General features: G+C 39.4%; 1 protein-coding gene across 2 annotated transcripts in view; it reads right to left on the reverse strand.

The window, feature by feature from the left end:
* Positions 1-13,747, reverse strand: part of LOC109911514 (twinfilin-2) — a 107,519-nt gene that overhangs the window by 25,282 nt on the left and 68,490 nt on the right. For both annotated transcript variants that reach the window (XM_020510834.2, XM_020510832.2), the window contains exons 3-4: positions 10,511-10,689; positions 2,806-2,901 (exon numbers count right to left, since the gene is read on the reverse strand). In XM_020510834.2, coding sequence (XP_020366423.1) covers positions 2,806-2,901; positions 10,511-10,689 — 275 coding nt within the window. The remainder of the gene's footprint in view (positions 1-2,805; positions 2,902-10,510; positions 10,690-13,747) is intronic.

Genomic DNA, 13,747 nt, shown 5'->3' on the forward strand with positions numbered 1-13,747 from the left:
CCCATTTCTGAAGAAGGGTCCCGACCCAAAACGTCAACTTTCCTACTCATCTGATGCTGCCTGGCTTGCTGTGTTCCTCCAGCTCCACACTGTGTTGTCTATGAATGTCTTTTATCCTGCTTCTCCATTCAATAAAGTCATGGCAGAAGTGTCAAAATACCTTTTTCCCTTTAGTTGCACAGTTGAAAAGGTTATAATACTACTAGTAGAGGAAAGACTATAGATTAAAGGGGAAGAGTTTTACAAGGACTAATATAAATAATTGAGAAATGTAATGGGTAAAACAATAGGAATGAGGTCAAAATAACAGGATGGACATTAAATTGCTGGGCTCAGATAGTTTCTATCTGAGTGTATAAAAGAAGTGCGTAAATTTGGAAGCTGTTATCATCTTGTGGAATGAAAAAGAAAATTCTGAGGAGGAATTGAAAATGAAAAACACTGGAGATCACAGCAGATCAGACAGTATCCACGGAGAGAAGAGATAACACAGTGTGGAGCTGGAGGAACACAGCAGGTCAGGCAACATCAAAGGAGTAGGAAAGTTGATGTTTCGGGTCAGGGCCCTTCTTCAGAAATGGGTCTGAAGAAGGGTCCCGACCCAAAACATCAACTTTCCTATTCATCTGATGCTACCTGGCCTGCTGTGTTCCTCCAGCTACACACTGTGTTATCACTGACTCCAGCATCGACAGTTCTTACTGTCTCATCCATGGAGAGAAGACAAGCTAACATTTCAAATTGAGATGACTCTTCATCAGAGCTGACGTGAAGTGTAGAGGAGGTAGCATCTGTGCAATAGTTTTGGCGGGGCGGGGGGAGGTTGGAGAGTGCTGGGGGAGAAAGGATGTTGATAGTTCAGATTAAGTGATCAGAATGTGAGAATGGCAGAACAACGGTGTGACTAACTGCCAGACTGGAAGGAACAGACAGTCCCACTGGGGTGAGGAGGGGAGAAAGGACATGGTGACAGAGAATGTAACAAGTAAAGCTAAAAGAAAGGGAAGGAATGGGAGTAGGTTCACAATTTGAAGGTGTTGAACTCAATATTAAGTCCAGAAGGTTATAAAGTTTGAGATAAGACAAATTGGTCAAAGAGCAACAAACTGCAAAAGGCAATTTATGGAGGCAGCATGAGGCAGTTCATTGGACATGGGAATAGCAGATGGGAGTGTAAACTAAATAGGGAAGTAGGACACGAGTAAATTAGTAAAAGCATTTAGGAATTCAGATCAATATGTACATAGCTCATTGGTGCTAAAAGTGATCAGAAAAATAAATGAAATGCCGTGTTTAATCAGAAAACATTTTGTAAATAGACTATGAATTTATCATGTGAATGTTGGATTCTTTTGGATTTGTCAATGCATTGTGCCTTTTGCAACTTAGCAAAAGCTTCAGAACAACTATTTCCTTCTGCAGTCCCCATGACAATGCCTTGGCCAATCAGAATTAACTTGCCTGTTTGGAATTTAAACAAAGGTTAGGGGTTAACTGTTCCCTGATGCATTCATAATGTAACAGCTCAACAAAACAGAATTTGTTTGCTAACCAATCAGCACATTTCTTCATGCAGTAAAAATGGTCATTCCTTCTGAAATTTGGTATTCTTACAAATCTGTCCTCTGAAAGATGAAAAGCTTCAACATGTCCCTTTTTACTCAGCAATACTCTTTTGGAATATTGATTTTAGTCTTAAAATGCTAAGCTGTCCTGGAAAATATATAATTCACAGTCTGAATCCTGGATAAAGGGTTGAGTAAATGCAGATCTTATTACTTAGACTTGAGAAATTTAAAAAGAGTGAAACATTAACTCTCCTTCTCTCTTCACACAAGTGGTCTGACCTTTTGAAATATTTCCAGTATTTTCTGTGTTGTTTAAGAGTAAAAGTTTAAAATAACTGGTGGGAATTGACAGATTGTTAGCGAATGACACTTGTTTCTAGAATCAAGATCCCCAGAATAAGGAAACATAACTTTAGAATAAGATAATTAAAAGCAAATCCCAGGAAAGAAAACAGAGTCATAGAGATATACAGCATGGAAACAGACCTTTCGGTCCAACTCATCCATGGTGACCAGATATCCTAAATTAATCTAGTTCCATTTGCCGCATTTGGCCCATATCCCTCTAAACCCTTCCAATTCATATACCCATCCAGATGTCTTATAAATGTTGTAATCATACCAGCCTCTACCACTTCCTCTGGCAGCTCATTCCATACACACACCACCCTCTGCATGAAAAAGTTGCCCCTTAGGTCTCTTTTATATCTTTTTCCTCTCACCTTAAATATATGCCCTCTAGTTTTGGGCTCCCCTAAATTATCCACGCCCCTCATGATTTTATAACCTTCTATAAGGTCACCCCTCAGCCTCCGACACTCCAGGGAAAATAGCCCCAGCCTATTCAGCCTTTCCCTATTGCTCAAACCCTCCAACCCTGGCAACGTCCTTGTAAATCTTTTCTGAACCCTTTCTGGTTTCACAACATACATCCTATAGGAGGGAGACCAGAATTGCATACAATGTCCTGTACAGCTGCAACATGACCTCCCAACTCCTATACTCAATGCACTGACCAATAAAGGCAAGCATACCAAATGCCTTCTTAACTATCCTATCTACTTGCGACTCCACTTTTAAGGAACTATGAACCATTTTTGTTTATTTAAATAGACTTATGGAGATCAGTTAGGTTTGTATTTTTTTTTAAAATTCACATGTAAAATGCAAAATTATTAGATCATATCTTGCTGTTCTGATGCAAAATTCACCCACTAAAGATTAAGTATCATGGTACCTTCATTGTTCCAAACAATTCATCTTTAATGTGTCCTCCACCAAACTCCTTTTTCACAGTGGCTCGTGTTGCTGCATACAGCATCTTCTGTCTGACCTGTGTAAAACACAAAGGGTTAGAGTTTATATACACAACATGAAAAAGGAATCAGGGAATGCAGATTTTCTTAGTGGAAGTTAACTATTTTAAGTGAAAAGTTGAAACTCTCCTCCTCACAAAAACAAATTAGCAAGCTGAACAATTGGCAATCATGAAGACTTTTATGCATTGCTGCCATCATAGAATCCCTACGGTGTGGAAGCTGACCATTTAGCCCATCAAGTCCACACTGAGCCTGCAAAGAGTATCCCACCCAGACGCGACCACCTACACTATCCCTGTAACCCTGCATTTCCCGTGGCTATTCCACTCAACCTACACATGCCTGGATGCTATGGGGCAATTTACCATGGCCAATCCATCTAACCTGCATATCTTTGGAGCACCTGGAGGAAAGCCATGCAGGCAGGTGGGAATACGCAAACTCTACACAGACAGTTGCCGAGGGTGGAATCAAACCTGGGTCCCTGGCGCTGTGAGGCCTTATTTCTTATGGTATGACCTTCATTAGGAATTCTTATCATTAGGTAAGAATTCAGAATATATCAAACTAAAACTTACCATCTTTATTGTTTTTGGTTTTTTTTGCCAAAAAAGCCTTTTGGATAGAAGTTACATATTGGACAGGACTTATTGGACTTAACTTACATTAAATTAAATTACACAGTTCAAACATAAATAGTCATAGTCTCTGCATAAATAAACTGATGATCAAGGAACCTCAACAGAAAACTGAGTTCAGTAGCTTCCACCTGGCCAACTGCATGTCATTAGCAATCAAAGTTTGAGTACATCCACAGACAAACATATTTTTTACTGTAGAGAGAGAGGACATTACATGGAAGCATGTTAATAATACCTCTATTTTATCTCAACAATTAAATAATAGAAGGAGCACTCTGTCTACATCACCGACCAGATGAGTACAAATCCTGTTCCACCCAGTGGGATCATGGCTGATCTGCGACCTGACTTTTGATACAGATGAACTTTGACTTATATTCATTTATTAACAAAAATCTATCAACCTCAGATTTAAAGTCAATAATTGATTATCAACTGCTGTTTGCAGAAGATAATTCCAAACCCCTAACACCTGTGTGTACAGATACTTCTTAATTTCACTCCTTAAATGCATGACTCTAATTTTTAGATGACTAAAAATAAAAGTCAGGAAAAAAATCTCCAGTTATTATAAATTTTAAATAGCCATGGGAAGATTGGTTGTGAAAAATAAATTTGTATGCAATGCACTGCACTTTTCAAAGTTTCACATAAAAAGTACAAACGCAAAGGATGACATCTTGCTCTTTTTGGTGTGATATTCATCCATTAAAAACAAAATATCAAGGTACACCGATGTCCTAATCCTAGGTTCCGCAAATAGCAGAAATAGTTTATCTACATCGACCTTTTGTTTTCCACTTCACAATATTTTTACATCATGCCTTTATATGAATTTTGGAATGGCCTAAAATCCATATTTTAAAAAGTTGTGCTAGTACAAAACCAAACATAGATGTTTCTCATTGAATCTAAAACAGTCCACTCTTGGACCATTTGTAGTTTATGATATCACTCACTTGGATGCATGTTATAAACCATGCTTCTAGGATCCACTATGCATTCCTTTTCAATTGTCTCCCTGGACTTGTCCTTCTCAAGGCTGTTGTATCTGTGATACTGTGAAATAGACAGCGATTCTTTGGCAATGTGATTGTATTAAGAGTATTAAGTAAAGGACCTTGGGGCCTTTAAAACGAACCCAATGCTATCTCTGGCAATCACACAAGCAAGCTTGCAGTGCAAGTCACTGAACAGCAATCAGCCACACAGATCTTTTCCACTCAGCCCTTTTCTGGATTGTATGAGTCAGTGTCACATCCAAAGTGCAGTTAACTATTGTGCTACTGGACTGCATAGTAGAAACAATTTTATATCAGAATTTAGTGTAGGTAAGGAAACCTTTACTATACAGTTAGAATCAACTACTTACATCATATGATGCCACAGCAGCACTGCTAAACAAAATATAAAACCCAACCACATATACTAATATTAGTTAATCAAAGAGGTAAAGTTTTGATGTCTTAAAGGAGATAGAGGTACAGGAACAGAAAGGTTTAGCGAGGAAATTCCAGGGCTTAGAGCCAAGGTAGCTGAAAGCACAATCACCAATAACAAAAATAAATTAATAAAATACAAAGTTCCCTGTAGTGAGTTTAAATTTTTGCAACAATTTAAAGGCACAAGGTTGATTTCAAAAAGCAATGCTCTTTTCAAGGGTAAATAACATTATATATTGTTACGGCATGCAATTTTATCTGCACATATTGTATTTATGGGTATACAAGGCTACAAGACAATGGACCAAGTATTGGAAAGTGGGATGTCAAATTTACATGGCTGTTTTTTTGACGTAATGTTTTCAGTGTTGTAGAATTAGAATTAGCTTTATTGTCACACGTACTGATATGAGTATAATGAAAAGTTTACGTCGACACTTACAGCGCCATCTTGGGTACAAAAGTAGAAAATCATAGGAATAAATAAGAAAAGTAAAGAAACATAAAGTTCAGAATAACAGTCCTTCCAATCCAATCTGCACCACGTAGCCTCCAGACCACGGTGGGTCTTGCCTCCAGACTGTGTTGGGCTTCACCTTGAGGATTTCAAGGCCAGGAGTCTGCTCCAGATTTACCTCGAGGCTGGGAATCTGTGCTGAGGCCAGGAGTCCATGAATGACTTCACTCGAGACTCAAGAACAGGAAGTAAGAAGACAGAAGAGAATAAAAAACAACTTGAAAAGAGAAATAAAAGAAAAGAAATGGAAGGAGCGGATGAGCTCCGGCTGAGGAATTCTACTCGGGCAATTTGTGACTATTGCACTGCATTTTAATCATGTAGCATGGTTTTGCAGTGCTAAAAGAAACATGATACACCAAACAGAAATGCTAATACCGTTTCCAACAACATTCTGTATGAGTGCCAGACCTACATCAGAGGGACAATTTAACTGCAATCGCCTATTACTCCAAACTTTGGTTGTTGCAACCTGTTGACAAGTCCTGTCTGCAGGTGGCAGCAGTTAGTCATTAACAGGCAAAACTCTAAAATGGCACTGTTTGTGACGATTTCCATTCTTGTGGATAATACTTTGTTCCTTTCCAGGATTACTGCCAGTGCTTTGTGTTTTCTGCTCTGACCATATTGGCCCAATGCAAGAATGTAGGATTACAGCCATGATTTTCTTATATGGTGATTTCTGATTTCAGCCATGGAGTGAGTAAATGTTAAAATTAGGAGGCCCAGAGATTTAGAATATTAACCCTGGTAACTGGTAACGGTGAAAAATATATTTCAAAAATATTTCAGCATTGCTTTTTTCAAGCCCTTGTTCATAAAGTGAATTCCTTAAACAGTTTTTAAGAAAAGTACTATTTGACCTTCGTTAAACCGGAAAAAAATAATTGTCATCAGATAATCAGTGAACTCAATCTATAATGTAACAACTGTGTACACCTCTCATGTCACAAGGTTTCTTGCAAGACAACTTTCCATGATGACTATATATCTTCAAAGTCCTTATTTGAAACAATTAACATTGTTGGGGCGAGGTCTCATTAAGAGGAAACAGATTGGGAATTGCTGTGCATTAGAGCTGAAAGTTATGCTTTCATTGGTGCTTTTAAGAGCTTAGAATCAGCAGAATTCACTTTCCAATCCAACAGGCTTTAAAACAAAACTCAGCAGATTTTATTGTCAACCTGTTGACCCTTTGAAGAGCATTCCACCCAGATCCACTCCCACCCCCCAACCTATCCCTCTAGCCCTGCATTTCCCATGGCTAACCTGCCTACACTATGGGCAATTTAGCATGGCCAATCCACCTAACCTGCATATTTTTGGACTGTGGGAGGAAACCGGCAACCCGGAGGAAACCCACACAGACACAGGGAGGATGTGCAAACTTCACACAGACAGTCACCTGAGGGTGGAATCAAATCTGGGTTCCTGGCACTCTGAGGCTGCGTGCTAACCACTGAGCCAGTATGTCTACCTCTTCCCACCATGTCATAAGCGAAGCATTTGACAACTTTGGGTTTGGACTCAATTGGGTCAGAACGTTAAGGGGGTTGTCACTGAAACTTATGCAAAACTGAGAGGCCTGGATAGAGTGGAATTGGAGAAGATGTTTCCACTAGTATGAGAGGTTAGGGCACAAGGACAAAGCCTCAGAGTGAAGGCCTTCAGGAACTGAGATGAGGAGGAATTTCATCAGCCAGAGCATGGTGAATCTGTGGAACTCATGGCTGCAGAAGACTATGAAGGCCAATTCATTGAGTATCTTTAAGACAGAGACAGATAGGTCCTTGATTAGTAAGGGGATCAAGGGTTATGGTGAGAAAGCAGAAGAATGGGGTTGAGAAGCATATCCGCTATGATCGAATGGCAAAGCAGACTCCTTGGGCCAAATGGTCTAATTTTGCTCCCACATCTATGGTCTTATAGACTTTAACTGCTCATGTGATGATAACAAAAACTCCATGTCCCAGCAACCAAAGAAGAATCATTGTTCATTGCTATGCTGCTCTCGGATTGCTGCCACTGTGAATGTATTCTTAATATGCCCAAACTTCTCCCTGTTTTTCAATGCATCCTGTCTTTTGTTTCCTGCAGGTACTAGTGCCATTTGCTCGGTCTCAATGGCTAAGACAGCAATCCTGCAAGACATCATCTCTTCCACCTCTGAGGAAGGAGCCACAGAACCCTCAGTGGATGCACTAGCAAGGCTAACTCCTGCACCCTCTGCCAGCTCAGACACTAACACCCTGCTGGGTATTTTTGCTAGATGGCAGTTGGGATCATATACTTGCAGCTGGCTGGGGAAGAAACACCTCAGGTTTCTGGCACTCGGAGGACTGCTGGAGACCAGGCACCTGCTCAGTTCCCTGGTGCTGGCAATTCAGAACTTCATTGAAATGCACAAGCAGGCACAGGAGCTGCAGGCAGGTTTGTTGGAAGCAATGGGCAATCTGACTCAGGTTGGAGAACTCTAACCCGCTGTTTACAACCTGCTCCCTTCGGCATGCAAACAGTTGGCTGCTTTCATGGACAGGTTGGCAGCTGAAAATTCCACCATGTACTTTAATTTACTGGAGCCTTGTGGCCAATTTGGATATACATATACATAACACTTTTGGTGCAAATTTTTAAAGAGAAAAAAAATCACATTTGTAACTTAGAAGTTTAATTCACCATGAAAATGTCTATTATTTTAAACCTGTCCAAGAGTAGAGGAACGAAGGATTGATCAAACATTATGGAGAGTTTGCAAATCTCAGTTTCACTGCTACAGAGGGATTATTGAGAGGAGGCCAAGTGATTCCCATTAGCAAAGGAAAATATGAATCAGTCTGCTCCTTGTGCAGTATCAACTCCTCGTGTAGTATCAGGAGAGTCATGGAAGCAACCTGCCTTCTGTTCTCTACATCTCACAAAATTCAAACTGTGATAAAATGAGGAGAACATAAGGATTACGTTCTGTGGATCAGGATAATGTCCAAACCGAAGCATTTTTCTTAACCGCATTTACTGATACTGACGATTTGAATGAAAACAAACCCCTTGTTGGGAAATATGTTTCCTTTACTACTTCATTTTCTACTGTCTTTAGACATTTGTCTGTTGTTAAATTGCAATATGTTAAATGTAGATCAGCTGAAAGCTCACATTTATTTTCTCAGCAGAAAAGAGGCATTGGTTAGTCTCTAGCAACTTCCTGCTCCATCCATCAAGCATAACTGGAAGCTAACAGATAAGGGCCTACAATGTTGCTGATATTTATTTGATATGCAGTGTTTCTCCTGTGGACTTCACACTGGAGTTCAAACAACTTTTTTTGAGGAAAAGGTGCGGCCATTACTTTCAGAAAACAACTGATTACACGGTTCAAGAAAAGCAATTAAAAATTAACGCACAGCCATTCCTGAAATTTAAGGCAATTTGCCCGGAACATGTGAAGCAGGAAACAAAAACTGAAATCTGTAGTCAGCAAGTATAAGGAAGCATGGCTTGATATTTTTACATTTAACTTTTTAAAAAAAAGTTATGACCCTGTATATCTGCACCTACATACCATTGAGAGTTTAAATTGGGGATTTGCTTTGTGAGGTATTATTGCAAATGTTCTCCATGCCAAAAGAGAGCAAGCCTGTCAACCTTCCGACAGAGACACAAGCAATTTACATTATAATCTGGGAAGTTGTACTATAGAGCAAGTCATGTTGCCCCTTCTGGCTGAGTGCGATTGACTGAGTCGCTTCTCTGGTCTGTACATTCTAAACCCTCTCGAAGTGGTAATGAACAGAACAGTCAATTTGCAGCATTGATTTGGGTTTGGAAATTGTGTGTTTTGCTTAATATGGACAGACTGTAGTGAGGACAGCACTGCACACATTCCAGCAGGCCAATCACCAGCATGGTCCAGTCCCACTCCTGTGTTCCTTCTTGGGTTCTCTGCATAACTAGGGCAAAAAGGCTCACCTAACTGTCACCCCACTTTCAACATTTACTCGCTCCACCAGGGATTGGTGGCAGTAGTGTGCATTATTTACAGGGCTACTTGGGCACCATCTTACGAATCCTTGACCTCCGTAACAGGGCAGCAGATACTTGGGAACACCACTGTCCCCTCCAAGCCACACATCATCCTGACTTGAAACTTTCTCGCTGTTCCTTCATTGTTGCTAGATCAAAATCCTGGGACTCTTTTCCTTATAGGACTGCGAGTGTTCCTACACCACATAGGCTGCAGCAGTTCAAGAAGGTGGCTCAACATCACCTTCTTACGGACAATTAGGAAAGGGCAATAAATTCTGTATTAACCAGCCGTGCTCAAATCCCATGAATGAATTATAGAAAGGACACCTAACCTGAATTAAAATCTAACACCTTGTTTCTTTTGGGATGCCCGGTGGGTGAGTGCGTACCTTACATGTAGCATATAAATTTACTTGTTTCAGATGTCGAGGTGGCATCTCTTAGTTGGTGATAAAAAAGGAACTTTAATAATTGAGGTGTGCAGTATCTTATACTATGTAACTGCACTCACTTCCAATAAGGGTCAAGTGCATTCATGGATCAAAAATACTCCCTGAGACACAGCTTAGCTGCACAAGATCTGATTTAGATTTCTTGTGTAGTTGAGGTAGTCAAAAATTATTGAGAAAATGCACACCTATGCCCTGCTTGGCATATATTTTCAACTTTCATGATCAATTTCAGAAAGCAGAAATAAAAACAAACTATTCAAAGCACAGGTTTCTTGTAAAATATTTTCAAATTGGCTCATATTCTAAAACAGCAAATGGTCTCCTTCAAAAACTTTGAAGTAGAGTCCCTCTGTTAGTTAGTGACACCAGAAAGGTGCTTCATTGATTGCTGTGTAAATCCTTTCAAGTAGTTTTTAATATTTAAAAAATAGATACAAATAATGGGTCAATGATCATAGGTGGACTGCTGATGTGTCTTCATTGCTTTTTATAATGAACTTGTTAGTATTCTTAATATTATTTGTGTTAAATAAAAATCGTGCACAACTTACTGGGGAATGATCAGGTGACCAGGAAATGAAGAGCCATTCATAGCCCTGTGCATTTTGGCTATCGAGGCGATAAAGGATATAGCATGGCTGCATGTCCTCCAGCAGGGGAAGGATGAAATTATCGTAGTCCCTGTCCCATGCCTGTAATGGCTCCTTGTACATCCCCAACACTAACTGCTCTAGAAGAGAATTAAACACACAGTTAATTTCACATTTCAAAATGAGATCTTTTTTAGTTTGCACCAGTATTAATAGCAGGGTGGGGAGAACTATAGCCCAACAATTCCTAGTTTACATTTTCTTTTAATATAAATTGCAGACACAGGTGAGTAGCATAGAAATGCTCAGGATGCTGTTACTGTGACATGGTATAGATATCTTTAACAACTTAATTATAGATTGATAGCTCTCACTGTTAAAGAAAACAAAGTGTTAAATGATAAAATAAGAAAGGCATCTGTAACATCACGGTCACAAAATCAAGTGGTGAGCAGGAAGGAGCACTTCTTGACAGGGTAGGATGGTGGGAGATAATATCACAGCTTGAGTAAATCTAGAGCCATTTGCCTCACTGTCACTGGTGATAGAAGTCTGGCAGATGATGCACAGCTGGGTTATCAAGCAACCCCTGATGTAAAATAAAGTGCATAAACAATGGACACAACCTTTAAGCAGAGCTATCAAATACTGGACCTGCAAATACTTTACACTGACTTCATTAGCCCTAAATGGAAACTGCTTGAAGGCCTAGATTTCCTTGTCCTGGCTACAAAAATCAACAACAAAAGATATGTTCTTGCATGCAAGGAACTGTAATCCTATGTTCAGATAAGAAGGTAGTGGGTCATAAAACAAAATACTCACTTTAAGAATCGTGGACAACACTCTAATAAACTCGTCTTTCAAAACAAACCCGTTTAAAATTTAGTCTTACAAAGTTTCAGTCATGACAATTAGTTAATTGGTTGGCCTTAGATTCAAAGGGAGTGAAGTATAAAAACTGGGATGTCTCACTAAAAAGTATAAAAGGCACTAGGCAGTCTACATCTGGAATACTATGACTAGCTATGATCCCCTGGCATTGGAGACAGTCTAAAGTAAGTTCACTAGGTTGATCCTGGGTAAAGAGGGATTTTCTTATGAGAAAGTTGAGTAGGTTGGACCTGTAATCTTTGGAGGCTAGAAGAATGAGGGGAGACCTTATTGAAACATACATGATTCTTTTGTTGGGGGTGGGGGGAGGCTTGACAGGGTAGATGCTGAGAGCTTGTTTCACCTAAGACCAGAGGGCATAATCTCAGAATAAGGGGTCACCCATCTAAGACAGAGATAAGGAGAAATTTCTTCTCTCAGAGGACAGTCAATCTGTGGAATTCTTTACATCAGAGAATGGTTGGGCCATTAAGGGTAAAGGGAAAAGGTTGGAAAGACGAACTGAGGATTATCTGCCATAATCTCATTGAATAGTGGAGTAGACTTCTGAATGTCTTTTTGGTTTTGATTAATAAAATTATAAAAAGGGACATCACGGAAGATTTCTTCCTATAGAAAACTTCACATCCGCACTCCAGAAAATCATGGGTTATTTAAATTCAAACATCAGGGTAGTTCTCAGGAAGAGTTAATGCCTTTTTATACAGGCTACATCAAGTCATGGCTGTGTCAACTACATCTTAAATTTATGAATCATCTATGATGTAGTAAGACATTAAATCCACTTCACAAGAGCATAATCAGATAAAAATTAACAAAGCTATGTAATGAGCTATCAGAAGAGTGGGAGGTGCGGGTGGGGACGAGGATGAAGACATCAAAAACTCGGTCAAAGGGCAGTCAGAAAGGAGGAAGGGAAGACAGAAAAGTTTAAGGAAGAAATTCTAGAGCGCAGAGGTGAGGTAGCTGCATGTATGTGTGTCAATACTGAGCAATGACATCAGGGATGTATGAAAAAGTCTGAATTAGAGGAGGGCAGAGATCTTAAGAGGGTTCTAGGAGGTTACAGAGATATTGAGGCGCGAGGTCTTGGAGTTTGAAGGATGACAGTTTTAAATTGAAATATTGCCAGTTTAAGTCAACAAATGTGGGTTTCACAATGAGCTTGGTTAGTAATTGTATTCATTTTTTTAGTATTAATCTAATTCTATTTTAGAGCAAGGGCAACCTTACATCTAGATGAGGCTATGAAGATGCTGAAAAACATAGTGGTACCTAGATTACATTGTCCCATCTAACCAGTTGTTATGTTGCAACTGTCTATAATGTGATGTCCATAATGTCAAGTGACAAATTATTTGCATTCCATTAAGTTGATGGTAGCACATAGCTGAGACCATACAAACAAGATGTCTGTCTCATATATTCTATTCAGGAATTCTAAACACTGTATAATAGATTACACATAAATACTTCTGCACCAACTAGTTTCATTGGTTGGAATATTTCTGCAGAGAATTGTATTGGTTGTACTCAAACTTGGTGCACTGTTTGAACACTAATTTAAAATATGATTGAATAACAACAAAAAAATGGCCTTTGGTCTTGGTCTTCTTTGCCTCAAAACAATAAACATATCCCAGGTAAGGTAAAGTTCTGTTTATATTTCAGTAACTAAAATTTCTTACTTTAAGTGAAGCTGTTCCAAGAATGGAATGGACAATAGCAGAGCAGCAGTGCATGCATTTGCCTATAATGACCAGAAAAATGAATACTGAAAGCAGAAGTTAGGCGAGGGAGAAGAAAGCTGCAGGAGGTACAAATAATTTTGTCAATTGGGCAGATATCTGCAGGTCAGTGAGTTACCAATAGGCAGACCCTTGTTGCTACAGGGAAGTGACCAAATGTCAAAATTTACCATGCTGTGAATTAATTTGTCTTGATCTTTTGATCTGAAATATTCATTGCATGGGCGAATTGGAAAATATTAATCTTTATCAAACTTGATAATGCCACAGCAGAGGTTTTCAGAAAGTCTCATTAGAGGAGGAGAATCAGCCCAGTGGTGAAAGATGGCACCTTAAATGTTGATTGGGTCCAGTGCAGATGGTGGCAAGGCAGTGGAGAAGGAATGGCGGCACAGGCATTCTTGATGATGAGCTGGCTCAGGACTCATGCACTCTCTTCAAGGTATTTTTTTTTCTTATTCTTAAAACTATTCAAAATGGTGTTGGATCGTGGCGTCAGTGGAAAAGTATTTTACCGTTTTACTCACTGTAAAATACATGTGACAGAAATAATCAT

The sequence above is a fragment of the Rhincodon typus genome, chromosome 16 (genome assembly GCF_021869965.1).
Source record: "Rhincodon typus isolate 14 chromosome 16, sRhiTyp1.1, whole genome shotgun sequence".
Classification (NCBI taxonomy): Eukaryota; Metazoa; Chordata; class Chondrichthyes; order Orectolobiformes; family Rhincodontidae; genus Rhincodon; species Rhincodon typus.